The sequence below is a fragment of the Montipora capricornis genome, chromosome 12 (assembly GCF_036669925.1).
Source record: "Montipora capricornis isolate CH-2021 chromosome 12, ASM3666992v2, whole genome shotgun sequence".
NCBI lineage: Eukaryota > Metazoa > Cnidaria > Anthozoa > Scleractinia > Acroporidae > Montipora > Montipora capricornis.
Window position 1 is genome coordinate 7,960,681 of NC_090894.1, and position 18,299 is coordinate 7,978,979.

General features: G+C 41.6%; 2 protein-coding genes across 2 annotated transcripts in view; one reads left to right on the plus strand and one right to left on the minus strand.

Moving 5' to 3' along the window:
• The window catches only part of LOC138027798 (rRNA-processing protein FCF1 homolog), a 270,573-nt gene that overhangs the window by 231,787 nt on the left and 20,487 nt on the right, over positions 1-18,299 (plus strand). The gene's annotated exons all lie outside the window — the stretch shown is intronic.
• The window catches only part of LOC138027793 (uncharacterized), a 28,759-nt gene that overhangs the window by 7,861 nt on the left and 2,599 nt on the right, over positions 1-18,299 (minus strand). The window contains exons 2-15 of the mRNA XM_068875408.1: positions 17,636-17,885; positions 16,608-16,799; positions 16,340-16,429; positions 14,854-15,018; positions 13,271-13,417; positions 11,783-11,969; positions 10,860-10,930; positions 8,968-9,247; positions 6,929-7,161; positions 5,382-5,596; positions 3,205-3,442; positions 2,468-2,633; positions 1,662-1,768; positions 470-656 (exon numbers count right to left, since the gene is read on the minus strand). Of these exons, the coding sequence (XP_068731509.1) occupies positions 470-656; positions 1,662-1,768; positions 2,468-2,633; positions 3,205-3,442; positions 5,382-5,596; positions 6,929-7,161; positions 8,968-9,247; positions 10,860-10,930; positions 11,783-11,969; positions 13,271-13,417; positions 14,854-15,018; positions 16,340-16,429; positions 16,608-16,799; positions 17,636-17,824 (2,467 nt within the window). The 5' untranslated portion in view covers positions 17,825-17,885. The remainder of the gene's footprint in view (positions 1-469; positions 657-1,661; positions 1,769-2,467; positions 2,634-3,204; positions 3,443-5,381; positions 5,597-6,928; positions 7,162-8,967; positions 9,248-10,859; positions 10,931-11,782; positions 11,970-13,270; positions 13,418-14,853; positions 15,019-16,339; positions 16,430-16,607; positions 16,800-17,635; positions 17,886-18,299) is intronic.

Below are 18,299 nucleotides of genomic sequence, written 5' to 3' on the forward strand. Positions count from 1 at the left end.
TTTCGTTAGTTTTCCATTCCCATAATGCAACACGTTTTGGGTTTTTTTTTTGCACAAAAACAATACAAGTCATTTACTCTTCAGTGAACTGAATATCCATTGCTTGAATGCAAATAACCCCTTCTAAAATGAACTATATTATGGGATTTGTGAAAATAGCGAATCTGTGAAGATCTAAGTCCGATACACCAAGTAATCTTTGTGCAATTAGGAATTTGAAATTTCATAAAGAATGTAATGGCTAACTTTCGCTTTGTCATCCTATGATATGTCAGATGGATAAGATTTCAATGACTATGAAAACATAAAGACTAAAAGTTGGGAGCGGAGCTAAGTTTTTATAGCAAGCCGCCTTCCTTTGAAAAATCGTACATTTATAAGACGAAATGCAAACATTGAAGTCAGCAAAAATTTCCCTTTGGTTTAAGTTCCTTCCGCTCCACTCCTCCCTCCTTCCTACATTTCCTACCTGTTGTACCAGTGCCAGTCCCGACGCAGTAAAGCTCCACTTTGCTCTGATTTGCTGTTAGTTCTTCTCTCAGAGTACTAAGAACGCGACGCATTTCGGGACGGGAACTTTCTGGCTTCACACACTCCTCAACGATAATCTTGAGCTTCGTGGCCAGTTCCTCGCCAAATTCATCAAAGCAAACTTCCTGGGAACGAGTGTTAGAATGTCTCAAATTCCCGTATTTCCATTTTTTATCAATTTTTGTTACTCGAAGCTTCAGTATCGGAGAATTTGCAAAATGTTCAGCATTATGGGCTTTCTGGAAAATGCAAATTCACGGGGACTGTTCAGTTCCTTACTTATCGCAGAATATTCTAGATGGTGAATTTACCGAAAGTATAAGCTACACTCATGGACAAAAGTGTTGGGAAGGTAGCTTCATGTTACAGATAACCCCCCTCCCCCTTTTCAATGTTGGATTTTCCAAGGGAAAAAAAATGGTGACTTTTCTTACCTGAAGAACTCTAACATTAAATATGGGGGAGGGGGCCACAAGAGCATGATATTACCCAAATATATCAGCCAATAGTTAGAAAAATCGAATTAGGTGTGAAGTGAACTGATGCCAGCAACCTTCCCAACAACTTTTGAGCACGATTGTAGTTAGTTAGAAAGGTTGACTGCTCGTTTTTCTAGCTACCGTCTTCAGTCACCTTAGGAAAGGCATAGCGAAAACAGAACTTCGATTGTGATGATGATGATAATAATGCTCTACTAATTGGGAAGACTAAATCGAATCGAATCAAATCACATGAAATTATTGCAAAGCATATCAGTGTTGGGTTTCACATGAGAGGCGGAAACCAGAGCACCTGGAGGAAAACCTTTCGGAGCAGAGTACAGGAGCAACAAACTCGCCCACTTGTGATGTCGAGTCGACACAACACTGTGTTTTCCATGCTCCGCCGTGCACCGCGACTATTCCCCCCTCCCCCCCCCCCCCCAAACAAGAAAAACCTCAAGGAGCATAGCAGAGAACCAAAACTCTCAACCCACAGGTGCACATGTGACGTTGAGTCCAGGGATCCAACTCAGGCCACACTGATGGAAGGCGAGTGCTCTGACCACTGCGCCAACCCTGTTTCCAAAGGTTTTTCATAACCACTCCATTGATTTCCGATTTTTCTCTCTCTCTCTCTCACTCTCATACCGGAATAGTTGGTTTTTCTCCTTGCTCCTTCCTCTTCATCACATCGACATCTTCAGAAATGTGACCAAACACATCTTGGCCACTCAGTACCTCAGTTAAGCACAGACCTAAAGGAAAAGAGATTAAAATTTGAAAGCAGCTGCTTGATCTGTTACATGGCCGGTCAACATAAAAAGGTTACAAGCACGAATTCTGGGCCCGGTTTTTCAAAAGCCGATTAACGCTAAAACCAGATAAAAATATAAACAAGGAGATTATTTCTCTAATACCAAATGATGGTCAAAGCTGATAATAGGAAAAACTTTACATTAGAAGAAGTCAATCTTGAAAAGCAGAAAATAAGTGAAAGAAACTTTGATCAAAAAATTGAAAACATAAAAAAAAAAGTTTACGCTAATCCTGGATTAAGTTAATCGGCTTTCGAACAACCGGGCCCAGGGCCACAACTACCATATCTTTTCTTGGAATTATCATTTTCATAGAACGTAAATATTCAGAAAAGTTTTCCCTCCAATTATTGTGACTCTTAACCAATCAAAGCACGATGCCTTCGTTGACGTTATTAATGCATAACTTAAATGAAAAAAGGAAAAAACCAAAGGGCCTCCCACACAGACACTCTTAGGGCTTCGTCACACGTTCCTCGCCCAGAACGCGTGACAAAGCCCTAAGAGTGTCTGCGTAGGAGGCTAGAATCTGAGCAATAACGACCACAGACACGCAACCTCAACGTCACAAAATCATACCACACACCACAGTTTCTTGATCAACGTTATTGATAATCCTTTTAAAAAAAGTCGACTCACCAAAGCTGTAAACGTCAGCTTTCTTGGAGTAATGGCCTCGTGATTTCCGGACTTCTGGCGCCATGTAACGCCAAGATCCCATCATACTTTTCGTCTGCTTTGTTCCTTCAGTGGCAAGAGCCAAACCAAAGTCCCCAAGCTTCAAGAGTTTATGATCCTTTGACAGCTACAAAAGACAGTTACAACCACAGAATAAAGACATCAACGCTTTCAAATACTTTAATCTCAACTAACGTTCTGTAACACCAGGGCCGTAGCCAGTATGAGGCAAACAGAAGCACTAGCCTCAGTCCTTTTTTCGTGATCTTTTTTTTAAATAAACCGTGGCTTTAAAATGTACTCATCATAAACGCCTAAATTACCTAGGGAAATAATTTAAACATGGACATTGCCTTGGTCACAACTTTTTTTCTGGTTACGGCCCTGAACACTGTCAGGTTGTCACATTTTGGTCATCATTTAGACGTGCCACCATTCTTGGCCAACATTCGATTCCATTTGGCATTCTCTTTGAATGATGTTCAGTGAATGGACTCATTTTCAATATCCTTACGAAGATACGAACAAGTTCTCCATTTCAGGAATCGCATGCAATTGAGCGAATGGACGAAACGCGGGGGGTCTCTCTTCCTCACTCCTCTGTGTTGTGTCGCCCATCACCCAAACACGACAACTCGCAATTTCAAATCACTAACCATACACTAACTGGAGGGCTGGGTCGCAAACTAAAGCCTTACTAAAATGTTGTCTGGCTTGACGTCTCTATGAATGATGTTCAGCGAGTGAAGATGTTCAATTGCCGAGCCAATGTGTTCAATGAATCTGACTGTAAACTCTTTCCTTTCTCCTCCATCGAAGTGGTTTTTCAAGAACGCCTTTAAATTTCCTCCTTCCACCAACTCCATCACAATGGCCAGTTGATTGTCGATCGCAATACATTCAAAAACCTCTACGATATTAGCATGCTTCGCTTTTCTGTCGAAATTAAGAAAACATAATTGAAGTAATACACCTGTCCTACGTTAAATTATTTAATCTTATTTAATCTTATTTAAACCGGTGTGAATAAAAGTTTTAAGCGAACTTATAAGCAGCTGAGTGCAGGGGAAACCCGAAAAAATTATATAACAACGATTTTATTGCAGCATATCTACAAAGTAGACATCTGCCAAACTAACTAATGACATTTACTACAAAACTATAATAACCATGTATACTTTTAATTAAATACTATTAATAATGTTTTCAGTGAACAAATATAAAAGAGAATACGATAAAAGTGCGAAAGAAACGTTCAGGCTTAAATTAGGCGTGTGCTAGCCCTGGTACTTAGGATTTTAAAGCATTCGTTTCTGAAAAGTCCAGGGCACAAAATTAACTGTTTTCTCAAGGAGTCATCTGGCTCCTAATTTTTTTTAAGTGGCCACCAGGTCCATAAAGTTAGTAGCCATTTTTTTCTCAGAAGCAAACATTTACATAAAAATGAATTTAAAAATGCCGATTTTAAAATTTAAATCATTCAACAATGACTCCAAATGAGAGCATGTGCAAAGGGCCATTATGGAATTTTGGGAGCCTGCAATTCGCATTTCCAGCAAAACGGACATTGCATTTCACAATAACTTCAAAAAAATAAAAGATGGCGTACAATTTTGCTACAAACCTCAGTCGCTCGCACTGATTTCATTAGGGCTTTATTTAATTGCACAGTATATTAAAATAGAATTTACGGAACCCGAAGAGTTCTGGTCGCCAACGTGGCGACTAACTTTTGAATCTTGGTCGCCAGGACCATAAACTTAGACGCATTGGCGACTTATCGAGCGCAATTTCGTGTCCTGAAAACGCTAACACCGGGGCGTGATCTGACGTGTGCAGGAAGGGCATTAAATAGATTTGCCACCGCGTCCTGAAATGTATTCCTCAGTAGAGAAATCTCCGGCCAACTAAGTAGCATTGCTAGACCGCAGTGTACGTCGGGGACTGTGGCTCGGCAGTTGCAAATATTCTAGCCAAGTGTCACTGAAGAGAGCACGATGTCCAAGCTAAAGAATGTTTAGCTTTCGGCTATAAGAACCCTACGGCGCATGTTCTCCTATATAGAAATTCCCAGAGCCTAGGGTCATGCGCAGACATAAGATCCGAGGCTCCGGTGACGAGAACGTCCCGTTGGGGGGCTGGTCTGTGGTCAATTGCGAAATCAAGTTTATCCCGTACGAGTTGTAAAACTATTGGTAAAACTATTCGGAAAATCCCCGTAGGAGGGCCATACGCATTAGCGCGAGCAGGGCTAGAAAAAGCCGTACAGCGCTGCTAAGAACACGTACTGCTCCGTGCGACGCGATTTTAGAGGATTTCGTCGCTTACAAACATCCAAGTTATTTACAGCCAGAAGAGCAAATGCAAACAACATATGTGCAAATGTCTGTTACATCTTTTGTCTAAACTTCATCTTCTGAGTGCTCATGAACAGTGTAAAGAGCCCATATGATAAAATGCTTATTGACTGACTTTCGGTCGAGTCGGACAGGAAAATATTTGTCCCTCAGTCATGGCGCACGGACCTCACGCCATGACCTCACGCCATGACCTCGGGCCAAATATTTTCCCGTCCGGTCCTCCCACTCAGTCAATAAGTAAGTAATATTTGAATTGTGGAATAGAACGGATTTTTTTGGGCTTACTGCAACAGCTTAAGTTGCTCACTAACTGCAATAACCTTTCCAACTCTCATTTCAATAAAACGTTTCTTCCTTTATCCACAACATTGTCTGCTGATCACGTGAGTTACATCATTCTATAGACGCCAACGAGTGGTCTATAAACTGCGTTTTTGCACTGGTCGTTTAAAATAACTGGAAAACACGCTTATTCGTCAAAAATAGGTGCCCAAATGGTGTCATTAACCACCCACCTAAGAAGGTCCACCTCTCTTTCAAAGTACTTGACCTGTTTCAAGTTTTCCACATCTTTAAGAATCTTGACTGCAACTGGATATCCGTCTTTCGTAGACCTGAACACTGTTCCAAAGTTGCCTGCACCAATTGGCTCCAAGGGGCCGGGATCCAATTGGCTTCTCACCTTGTGGCTAACTCGAGTCAAAGTCTCCAGCTTTTCCAGGACACCATCCTGAAAAATGAAATCCAGAGCTGGTACATCACGTCAATAAGGACAATTTTGGGCAAACACGCTATCTGTTAGTTGACTCAACCGACACCTCGACGGTTCATCAGTCAGCAGCCCGTTTCTCGAAAGTCCTGAAAACGTTTCGGGCCCGAAAAGCCATTTGTGAAACTACTAACCGCTTGTTTTGGAAAGCCGATCTTTTAACATGTTTTCAAGGTAACAAAAACAAAAATTACTGTGAGATTTGACGACTTAAATCCTCTCCGTTCTTGAGATACAAGGGAAGGGTTGCGACACCCGAAAATGGCCCGTCAAGTTTCGGGACTTTCGAGAAACGGGCTCCAGGAGCCTACTCCATGCAATACTAGGTCGATGTAACGGCAGTTTCACCGATGAAGCTATTTTATTAGACGAGTTCTTCAATAGGATTTGGCTGGTACGAGTGACCATTCTCATTTCCCACGGGTAATAATTTTTCAAGCAAAACTCATGATTGGCTGGAAAGGTCTGCTTTCGCGGGAAAATCAATATAAAAATAACTCGCTCTGTATAAACGCCGTTCCACAGATACAACCAAGTTGTACGCACCCAGTAGTCCAACATAGGCTCTTGCATCAGTGTAATGTTTCCTTCAGATAATAATTCAAGATGAAAACGATAAATGAACGATTTTAATAAATTCATAAATATCGGTAACAGGAACCGCTATGAAGGAAGGAGAAACCATTTAGTCAGTGAGTTCAGAGTCAACTCTTGACTCTGAAGATGACTTCCTCTCAGGTTGTCGAAACGTCAGCCAATGTCATCGAAAACAGTCCTTCTTAGGACTACACTGACCCGCACGATCACACTTAGTCCTGAAGAATTTAAACGCAAAGTAAACGGGAAGACTAGTTGTTTATTTCACCCTTTTTTACCTTTTTTCTGCAGATAAGTAAGCTGTGAATTCCAGATATCCATCTGAACTGAATCGAAGATGAAAATGGAATATTTTTTCCGTTGCCAAATTTGTAGGGCATCACTTAGGTAATGGAAATATTCGAGTATTTGAGGGGTTACTTACATTTTGACGTATTTATGAGGCCACAAAAATCCGTATTGATCATTCGATGAAGGTCGGCCATTTTGGCTGTACTATAGCAGGCTTGGGCGATAAGCATACCGCAAATAGTGATTAGAAGTTGGCCTTGTCGTGAGGGAAATAAGTGTTTAAGGCACATGCGCGTTTGGCAGGGATTTGCCCATATATGTAGTTCCAGGGATAAAAATGCAATTTCTTTTATAATACCCAACTTGTTGTAAAAATGACCGAGGATGACTAGCTGGCTAACTTACTTCAATCGCAGAGATGCCAAATCTCTCCTTTATGTCAGCGTTTTCTTTCACGAGAGCATCGGCCAACTTTAGAATGGAGTCTTCATTACTCCATGCGTTTGCCCGGCTTCTTTCATAGACCTTCCGTTTGTTCAGGACTTCTTCTCCATTGATATTAATCAGGTGATTCGCAAATTTCCTACTCTGTGGAGAGGTAGCTGTCTCTGCGTAACATATTGCCTCGTCTTGGCCACCTGCAAACGAGGCAAAAGCATAAAACTGAAAACATGAAAAGCTGTATGGATGGTCTCGCCGCTGTTATCAGTCGATATTGCCATCGTCGTAGACGCTTATTTCCATTTCGTAAACAAGCGATGCCATTTTTGACGGTTAATGTCAATCTTAGTAAACAAGCCTTTTTATTCGGTTCGCTTTCAATAAATTGTTAAGGCCCGTGCAAACGCTCCCAACATTGTTGGGCCCAACATGTTGCGAGCGTTTGCACACCATGTTGTGTGTTGTTGCGACGTATTGGAAGTTGTTGGATGAAGTTTGAAACTGGTCAAACTTCAGAGCCAACAAGTGCCAACATTTCTATTGTTTCGTGGTCATCGAAGCGTGGTCCAACAATGTTGCGTTCGTTTGCACAGCACATCCAACAATGTTGCGCCGGCGCACGCGCATTACATGCCACGTATCCACACAAATACATGCGAACAAGAAATCAACATGGCGTCAGAGATGGAAAACGTCCCAGAGTCCTTTGTATTCTCACCTAAAGACCCAACACCTTGCGACTTGTTGCGAGCGTTTGCACACATCGGCTAATATCGCGCAACAAGAGACAACATTGTTGAGCCCAACAATGTTGGGTGTTGTGGCGAGCGTTTGCACGTACGGGCCTTTAGGGTTAGTTTCATTTAAATATTTCAAAATTGCAAATTTTACGGTACTGTGTTGGTAGTGTAGAGGTTAAGTGCATTTGCCGTAAATCTATTAAACCGAGTGCAACATCGTTCGATCAACTTTTTTCTAATTTTTTTCCTAAGGTTTTTTCTTAGTTTTTTTTTATTCTAAGTGACATACGGGGCTAATCTAGTCCTAGATTAAGTATTTTTTTCCTCATTTTCAAACGACAAACTTCACAGTGGAAATTGTTCTCGTCCAAATGGCATCGCATGTTTACGAAAGGGAAAATTGCGTCGTCGACATGAACACCTTGAACATCGTATGCCCAGACAGAAAGAAACGATATATCACTTGTCAAAATATAACTTTGCGCTACAGTACCGGTATCATCTTTCGTGATCAATCCATCTCGTTCACGTCGTACAGTTGTAAACAGATTATTCTAAAAAATTGGGTACGATCGCGAGCGGTTTCAGGGTAAAAAACGGAGAGTGAAAGGTCTACATTTCTATGCTCACGTTGTCGTCAAAACCTCAAATTGGTGATTTCACGTCGTTGTTGTTCAGAGCACCGCACGAATTTGTGCTAAAATGCGTGCGCACGTGCAGCACGATTATTTTTCCTCTTTTAACCAATGATGATATTCTCAGTGTTTTGTGGCGTTCTCGTTGACGTCACGGTACCCGTCGTCGTTTCTTAAACTCCCTATGGTCGTCATCATAATCATCGCAGTCGTCACAAACGTCATCATCTTCGTCATCGTTTCTGTCGTCATCATCATCATCATCGTTGTAGTGGCCACAAATATCACCCGCCGGCAGCAAGTTCTCCATTCAAACAAGGACATCCAGACCGATCATATGCTAGCAAGGACCACAACATGTACACCGAGAACTCCGAGCACTACTCTCTCGAAAACGGTGCTTGTGATATTTTACGTTAACAGAGGTTATGAGACGGGGCCTAAGATTTATAGTCCTTATCCAAGTAGACTTGAAAGTCAAGCCATTTGCAGATGTAATTACAAGCAGCCACTATTTTCTCCTAATTTATTTTTAGACCTCTGCCATCCTGCACGGAAGTCCGTTGCTCAACGAACCGAACCAACCGGACAGCGTTGTGTCCTGGAATGCACAGGATTCCTGACTTACCTTTCAGGCGTATTAAAGCGAAAGTTTCCTTCTCAACTTCCTGTTTTTTGTACGTTTCCTGGTCACCAACGATGCGAATTTCCAAGGAGCTTTTGCTTCGCAGAAAAGACTTGCAAAGCAAAATGGCCTCCGCGTATTTGCTGATTGAAATTGTGCACTTCTTCAGGTTTTTTTGCCTTTCCTCCCCAGAACGTTCTTCCTTCTTCCATAATTCTATCTCGTTCATGACACCGTGGTAAAAGAAAAGTGCTGTCACGTCCGTCCTGGATTCTTCTATCAGCTGGCAGGAAAAAGGAACCGTTTGAGTAAAAAAAAATAAAAAATAGGACAAATGGAGTCAAAAATGCGGACATGGTGCTACTAGTTGCGGCCGATCCCCAAAGGAATAGTAGAACTCAACGATCAAATATAACAACAGGCTCTGGGGGAAATAACGAAATATCTTTCAACAGAGAAAAAGATGTATATGTAGGAGCCCATGAGTAGGAGCTTGCCTCTCTCATACACGCTCTTATGAGTCAACCTTTGCGCGTATCTTTCTATTTTTGGAACGCCACGAGTTTCTCGGCTCTGCACACACTGTTTTAAAAGGCCAATCAGAGTAAAGTCATTGTCTAACGAAGACAAATGAAGCAGTAAAACTGTATTTAAATCGTGCAAATTGATGTAAATCTGAGTCTCCTGCTCAAGGGTTCGTTCTAAAAATAGAAAGATACGCGCAAAGGTTGACTCAAGGATCTACTGCATACGGAGGCTCCTACTAATGGGCTCCTGGTATATGCTAATCGGCTAGGAGAATTTCATAAAAATTGAAAAGCCCGAAGATTTTGGGGAATGCAAATGTTCGTCTCAACAGTTCGTGGCTGAAAGTCACCTTCCATTAACTTCCCAGCAAACTATCAGCTTGCCAAAAATACTAGCTAACCAATTTGCGAGCCGAAAAGTGCCACAATAACCAACCCTTTCGAAAACGTTAGAGGCTGTTTTTCCAAGTTGCAAATCTGTGTTCTCCAACATTTTTCAGTACATTTCAAGTTAAGGGAAAGCAAGAAAATTTATTCAAGTAACAAAAGGGAAACTTTCAAACTTTGATCGCTAAATTAAATCATTCACGTATTTTTGCACGAAACATAGCCAATTAAAAAACAGGATGGTGTGAGAAGAGAACTAAGACGAGTTTTCTCAGTGTACTTTAAAGTAAAAAGGCCTTTTGAGGCCTTTTTGTCGATGATGCTGTCTAAAATTTGTCGTAATGTTTTTGTGTTTTCAGTTGCCAAAGAGGACTTGAAGGACTTTAAATTCATCTTCCGAACAGCTGACTTCACAGCGTGGTCGAGAACAGAGGTATGTCCATTACTAAAGGTTACTTTAACCTTCGGGACATTTCTTACATTAGATTATGCATTATATTTTGCAATCCCTGCAATCCCGGAAATAAGAGGAGCAAACAAGATCAAAAACGCACAAGCACGCTTACTAGTCGATTTGACTCGGAAGATGGATGTTTTTCCTATGTTTATGAATAAAGTGTTTTGTGACTGCAAGTTGTTGCGATCTAAATCTGGATCTGGAACAAGATCTCCATCAGGATAACGATTATGATTACAATAACGACAACAATTTCAATTATGACTACCTTAACAAGGTTATCTCGCCTTGCTTTCATAGCAGCCATAGTCTGCTGCACCTTCTCTTCAGAAAAAACGCCTGAAAACGGAAGACCTGCTCACTGCATGTCGATTTGACTCGGAAGATGGATGTTTTTCCTATGTTTATGAATAAAGTGTTTTGTGACTGCAAGTTGTTGCGATCTAAATCTGGATCTGGAACAAGGTCTCCATCAGGATAACGATTATGATTACAATAACGACAACAATTTCAATTATGACTACCTTAACAAGGTTATCTCGCCTTGCTTTCATAGCAGCCATAGTCTGCTGCACCTTCTCTTCAGAATAAACACCTGAAAACGGAAGACCTGCTCACTGCATGTGGTAAAACATCATTTACATGTAATGTTGCAATCGACGGCGGACAACAGTGGTATTCGTTCTCCCCTCCCCCTCCACTAATGTGAAAATAACTTAACTCCTAATCTGTCATATCAGGATCCCAGGGTATATTTTGCTTCTGGTCATGTCTGCTTTAAGTTGAAAGGTTGGCTTATTTGGTAGCGCATCATGTATCTCCGTGCAGCAAATCGTGGACCAACACTTCGTTGCCCTAGGTTCTTCAAAAGAAGAAATACCCCTATTTTCCGGCAAAATCACTATTTACTGGAGCAATGCCACCAAATCCACTTAAGTTCCACTGAATAGTCGATTATCTTGTGGAGTGCCCTATTCGCCCTTTGAACAACTGCATGGGACCTGCGCTTAAACAGCATTTGCAAGTTCAAAGACTGAATAGTCGTCTCCGACAGGGACAAACGTCCTTAGGCTTCGTACGTCTCAACACTTGTTAATAAACCCAAACATTGCTATGTTTTCTGAACTCCATTCCTGGTGCTAAAACACTATGACCAAAATGTGATTTGTTTAGCGACAATGCCGTTGCCGAAAGCAAAAAGCAAAAATGATAGGTGGACATGTGGAAAAAAAATGACATAATACGTCTGCTCCGTTTTGCAACAGCTGGGAACTCAATACAGTACACGTTGCCCCTTTTAGAGCACCGACATAATTTCGAATCTAATTTAGATTTTGAAGGTTGTATTTGCCAAGTGGCATATCAGCCCGATTTTGATCTGTATTACTCAGAATAATCCAGTAACTGTCAATTATTCGTGTCATTAAAAAATGAAAAAAAAGCTTACCAAAAGGATCTTCAGTGAAAATGTTTTCAATCGTGGGACGTGAAATTTGCGCGAAGTATTCATCAGGCGAAAGAGCGTTTGTGATAGAGACCGTGTGGAACACGACTTCCGATGCCATTTTCTCCAGCGCTAATTGTTGCTGTAAATATTCAGCGCGTTGATGACGCAAATAAGATCTCTCATAAACCTGGATATAAAAGCAGAAAAATTTGATTCAGCTAAGAAGCCAGCTAGCCCGTCAGGTAGTACGTCAGCAAGTCTAGTTACCAGTCAATAAGCCAACCAGCCCGGCAGTCAGGGAGTCACTTAATCAATCGGTCAGCTGTCACTTAGTCGCTCGGTGAGTCAGTCAGTCATTACGTAAGTGTACGTCAGTCAGTCACTCAGTCATTTCTTCAGCCAGTCGGCCAGTCAGTCATTAAGTCTGTTAGTCAGTCACTCAGTCAGCCATTCAGTCAGTCAGTCTGTCCATCCGTCAGTCCGTCCGTCAGTCCGTCAGTCAGTCCGTCCGTCCGTCAGTCTGTCCGTCCATCAGTCAGCCAGTCTGTCCGTCCATCAGTCAGTCAGTCTGTCCGTCAGTCAGTCAATCAATCAATCAGTCAGTCAATCAACCGATCAGTCAGTCAGTCAGTCACTCAGTTAGTAAGTCAGGCAGGTAGTCATTTAGTCAATCGGTCATTCAGTCAGAAAGTCAGTCAGTCAGTCACTTAGTCAGTCATCCTGTCAGCTAGTCATGCAATTACTTAGACAATCGGCCAGTCTGTAAGAAAGTCAGTCAATCAGTCAGTCAGCTGATAGATTATAAAACAATGGGCTTATGCTAATCAGGCAAAAAATGTACAAAGATCGCCCTATATCCAGGATTGAAGATAATAGTATGCACGCCAATTTTAATAAGTCACGAAATGTTCTCTGAGACGACCTCGATCGTCCGGGTAGAACTCAGTTTTATCTGAAACGAATGGGGCGATCCGGACGATCATATGGAAACCAGAGCACTTGAAGGACTTTAAATTCAGCGCATGCGCATCCCGGAAATGAGAAGCGCAAACAATCAAACGAGCACATGCACGCTTACTTGATGATTTGACTGCGCGTGGATGTTCTTCCACGCAGTCAGTCAATCTGTCAGTCAGTCAGCCAGTCATTCATTCATTTAGTCTGTCAGTCAGTCGTGGAGTCACATAGTCAATCAGTGAGTCGTCAGAAAGTCAGGCAGTTCTCGGTCATTCTATTATTCCCTCACGAAAATAATATTGATTTTCTCACTTTTGACCTTCTGACATGCTTGCTTCGATTTGCTTTCGAATAGCATGCAGTTTAAATCTGAGGCGAGCAAGGAAACAACGTCTCTGATCTCTTTTAGCAGAAAGCTCTCTATGTTTCTTAGAAATGTAAGTATTTTTATTGTCATTGAACTTCAGAATAATGGGATGAAAGAAAAATCCATCGCTGTCCTCTAAAACACTTCAATTAATAATTCCTTACCTTTCCAGGTTGAATATTTTCTTCAATCGTCCCTGTACTTAAGAACTGCACAAAATCCCAAGGCTGTAAATTCGCCTTCAAAGTAAGCAGATTTCCATCTTTCTCCAGATCTGACTCGCTGTGAGTCTCAAATTTGTAATGTTTCAACTGTTATCAAACAAGATGAACAAATCAAATTGTTTAGGATTTCGCAATAAGGTCCACATGTACAGTTTTTGCTCATTTATTCAGTCGCTGTGACGAAAACAAGAAGTGGGTTTATCCACTAGGTTGATATGGTATATTCCCACCGTGAGAAATTTGAAAGCTGACGTTTCGAGCGAATTGAAGAATGATTGCTTGGTCTTTGACAACCTTTCATAAAGAACGGCATGCATGATTCATTTAAATATCCAAGCTGACTCGATTTTGAACCTGACTATTTCTGTAAACGTGTAACGTTTGGTAGGTGGGATGCCACAGGACAACCCAACTGCCCGCATCAACGTTAGGTTGAAATTTTCGTTTTGCCAAAAATCAAAGAACCTTGATTTGAATATTTTAGCTAATTCCTTCCCTGTTAACAACAGATATTGACTATCTTCCCAAAAGCCTGGAGAGAGACATCGCAACTAGCTCGCAAGTGAGAATAAGTAGCGTTTCCCGTTTGCCATTTCACGTAAACACGAAGGTAATGACGAGAGGACATCGTCGAAACGTTGTCGCTGTAGCTTTTCAGATTTTCTAATTAAAACTGTGTTAAAGATTCGTTTTTGCATTTTTTCATTCCTAACTGCATGGATGTCAAACGTGTGTGCTACTTCGTGGCTTGTATTTGAAGGGGGTCTTTTACAGGAAATTACATCACGACGCATTTTTCAAGAGTTTATTTGTATGCAAGCACTTTTAGTTACAAAAACTATCCAGGAAATGTGGTCAGGGCTCGAAATAACGGCCGGTCAACATACAATGTCCGAACTTATTTAGGGGTTGACAGGTCAACCTTTCGTCTTGCCGGTCATGTAGACCGGTCACATCTGATCGTTTTGAAAATGAAAGAAATTAAAATTTCCATGCTGTTCAGTTGTTTCAGTTGTAGCAAGTCGCTGTGTATTGTCATTTGCAGAACTTTGATCTGAAATCCTGGGTGAAATGCAACAAGAACCGTTGTTGACAATGAGTGCTTTGAAGTGCTATAAGCTCTAAGCAACAACTTTTTTTGGAAATATATAACGCCAGTTTTGGTTCATGGGCCCCTGTTTTAAGAGTTATTTATTTTATATAATTTGACAGGCCAGAAACGGTACGTGACCGAGCTAAAATGAATTTGGCCGGTCATCGTGTCCGGAGACTCTCCGGAAATTATTTCGAGCCCTGGTGGCATTCTTCCACATTTTACTATCAGGCCGAGCGCGTTTCATACTATACTGAGCCAACTAATTCTTCAATAGCATCTTCTTATTCGTCATTCATATAACTATCGTTAATTTTGTGAACAATTCTCATAAGCTCCCAACCAATAGGACTTATTATGGAAGGCCTAGAGTTTCCTTTTACCTCAATTTTTGGAATAACATGCATCCTCAGCAATACTTATAATTTACCTTCGAAGAAACAACAAACTTTCGGAAGAAATTCTTGTACTCATCGCGATTTGGGTCACATCCAAGAAACAGAATCGATCTTTCATTGAAAAGTCGCCTCATAAACTCAACCTCGGAGTTCTCTAGAGAGCTGCAGAATTCCTCGAAGTATTGCTTGCTGCTGGGCTGAAAAATTGAATACAGTGAAATGTTGTCAACAGTAACAGATGATTGCGAAAAAAAGAAAATTGACACAGGAACCTTACGACTACTGAGGTGTGCAAAATTTTCACAGACAGAGTTATTGGAGAAATTTTATAGAGAGATTTAGCATCTTGCTGACAGCAAAAGTCAGGCTGAAATTTGCGTTTTCAAATGAGACCTGTTTCATTTTAGGTCATTCCTTGCCTGTTTCTACAGACATCGAGCATGTTCTCAAAAGAAAGAGACAAGATAGTTAGTTTCTCTCTCCTCTTGAAAAATTGCTCTATATCGATATCTAAAGCTAGCAAGCATGGAATGGGCTAAAATCAAACTAGTTTCTTTCGTTTTTGGCAAAACGCAAATTTTAGCCTAACGTTTTCCGTTGACCATAGACGCGACGTTTTACATTGATTTTACCGCGAAACCTTGACCTTTCCTGTCAATCCTTAGTCCTTCGCAACGCTCCCCCGAAAGAAACGGCTGCTCACATCGGAACCACATTCCTTTCCCATTGTTTTGACGGTCCATTGAAAAAACCAAAAAGGTAAACCAATAGGAAGACCTTAGACAGCAATGACCAAAACCAGGTTGCTGACCAGCGGTTTTCGTCAAAACAATGGTTTGATGGGGGTGCTCCGTCTCGCGGGCTCAGAAAACCTGGTTGTGGTCATTGTTATTTAAGGTCTTTCATACGAAGAGGCCGTTTTCGAGTTCATGTCTGCCTCCTCTTCAAAGCGTGTCTAAGTGCGGGTTCAAACCCCGTTGAAATCCAGAATTTTCAGGCTTCTCTACGCAATCACAAAAATTGCGTTCATGACTGCGAGGAACACAGCTTCACTTGATTTCATATCCGCAGTTCAATATATGATGCATTTCATATATCATTTCATTCTATATTTATAGTTTATTGTAAAAACCTTGACAGCTAAAAGGTTGAGGAGTATTTAAATTTTAAACCATGCCGAAAATAAGAAACTATACAAACGGGGATTTAGATATTTGAATGGAACCATAAAAATCACGATAAAAGCACGGCATGTTGCAACGTGGCACTGAACACTTGGACAAAACTGGCACACAAACCTCACGCGTGCTTTAGCGATCTACAACAAATATTGGATGCACGAAGGCTATGAAGTTTATGGTCGAAATTTGCGACCATTTTTGACGATGCTTAATGTCCTTTACGAGCGCTGCGCGACATGACTCCCTTTCCCACTCCCCCCCCCTCTCCCAGCCCCCCCCCCCCCCCAAGTATAGGAGTTGTACGCTCTTGTTATGAGCCCCTTACTGAAATACTTACCAGCGCACGCGCATTGAAACCCGCATCTCCAAGGCACTTGATTACCACATCTCTGCGCAGGTCAGGCCAAGATTTAGCTAGACAAGAAATCTAGGATGGAGGATAAAGGAAGTTGTCACCTGAAATTTGTTGTTGTCTTAAGTGTCATTAACAAAACTTAAGTGTCATTGACAAAGCTTAAACACGAGCATTTTCATGATTTAATGGGAAAAAAGCAGACTATTGCCTAAACTAGCCATCTACATTTCCCTCATATACTCCGTCTTACCTGATCTAATCGAACTTTCTCTCCACCATTCCCAGTCTTCCACAGGAATCGCTCCAAGAGCTCGTCCATATTCGTAGTAATTAACAGAGGAAACTTCCCGACATTCCTTAGGACATTGTGAACTCGCGACGGCGCTTGATGAAGAGTTCCCAAGAATTTTTCCTCTATATCCAAAAGCGTCTTTAAGCCGTCCTGCAAAAAGAGCGGAGTAAGATTTTGAGTAGATTAAGGTAACTGACACCCTCCAAATTTTGATAAACCACAGGGCGCAGATCTGCACCAAACTGTCTCCAACTCTTTGCAATCAGCGCGTGGATTCATTAACGCCTTACTGAGTAAATACTGTCTTCCAACACTTCAGTGGACTGCAGTTAATCCCATTCAACCAACTGAAACCACTTATATCATTGAGTTATCAGGAGACCAACTAGAAAAGCGGATGATTAACTTGGTTTCCTTTGTCAAACATTCGAAAACTATTATTAATATTTGAGCCCTTGTTTTGTGCATCACAAGGTTGTATTTCTAAAATTTCTAGTAAGGTACGAGGAAATAAAGATTGTCTTGTATTAATGTCAATACATAAATCATCCAAGAAACGTAACCAATATAGTCCCAGATGGGATTTGAACCAACGATCCTCCGTACTCTAAATGACATTACCTTCCCAGGATTCTTCGTCGCTTTTTTCGCACGTTGAGACTTACCGGTACCCCTCTCCCATTTATCTGCCGCTGGGTCACCTAGGATGCCTCTCAAACTTAATATCCGTTTCAACTCTGGTTTATCAGACAGAAATTCTCAGAAAATTTCCAAAATTGTAGCTGACGTAACGCACCCAATGTGTTGTCCCCCTAATCTATACAAGTCGGTCATTTTTACACACAGAGGCAGCGATCCTTACGGTCAGCGCTTGCAGGTCTGAAACACGCGCAGTCGTAATAAAGGGCCGTTTCACAATGATTAGCGGATTTCGTGATTCTCGATGCTGACCGAAAAAATAGGGAAGGTTGTACAGTTACATGTACCTTGGCAGAATGATTTACAATCTGCGACCATGGCCAGTCGTCCAATGAGGGGGTTGGATTTTCCGGAGTCACCAAGGTCGAGACTTGTTCACCAACAAAAAGCACCAGCTCTTCCGCGACAATTTTAGACCGAATGGCTTCAAGTTCTTGCGACAGCAGCAAGCGAACGTCATTTCCATCTGAAGGCATGATTTCGAATGCCAGCCAAAGCTGATCGATTCCTACGTTTCGAGAAAAATCAGTGACATGCCTGTAAAGAAATAAAGGACGAAGTCTGTTGAGACTATAAGTACACGGGATACTTTGATCCTAGCAGTCCCTAGTTCATCTTCTCGGCTGCACTTGTCAATAGCCAACTGGTTTGCCTCCAGCCAGTTGGGATTCTGCACAAGCTCAAGCACAAGCATAAACGCAAACACAACTGGTCAAATAACTTGTGTTGAGTGAAAACGTACCAGCACACGACGCAAACACAAAGATTCACTAGTTCCATGTTCTCTCTTACAACGTGGCGCTGCGAGTGGAACCTGGAACGGATATTTTTCACTGAACGAACATGCATGCGATCAGTCGCACGAAGGCCGGGACACACTAGGCGACAAGTTGCAGCGACATGTCTCTTCGACAAATTGCTCCATGTGTACTACTTGCAAAACAAGTCGCT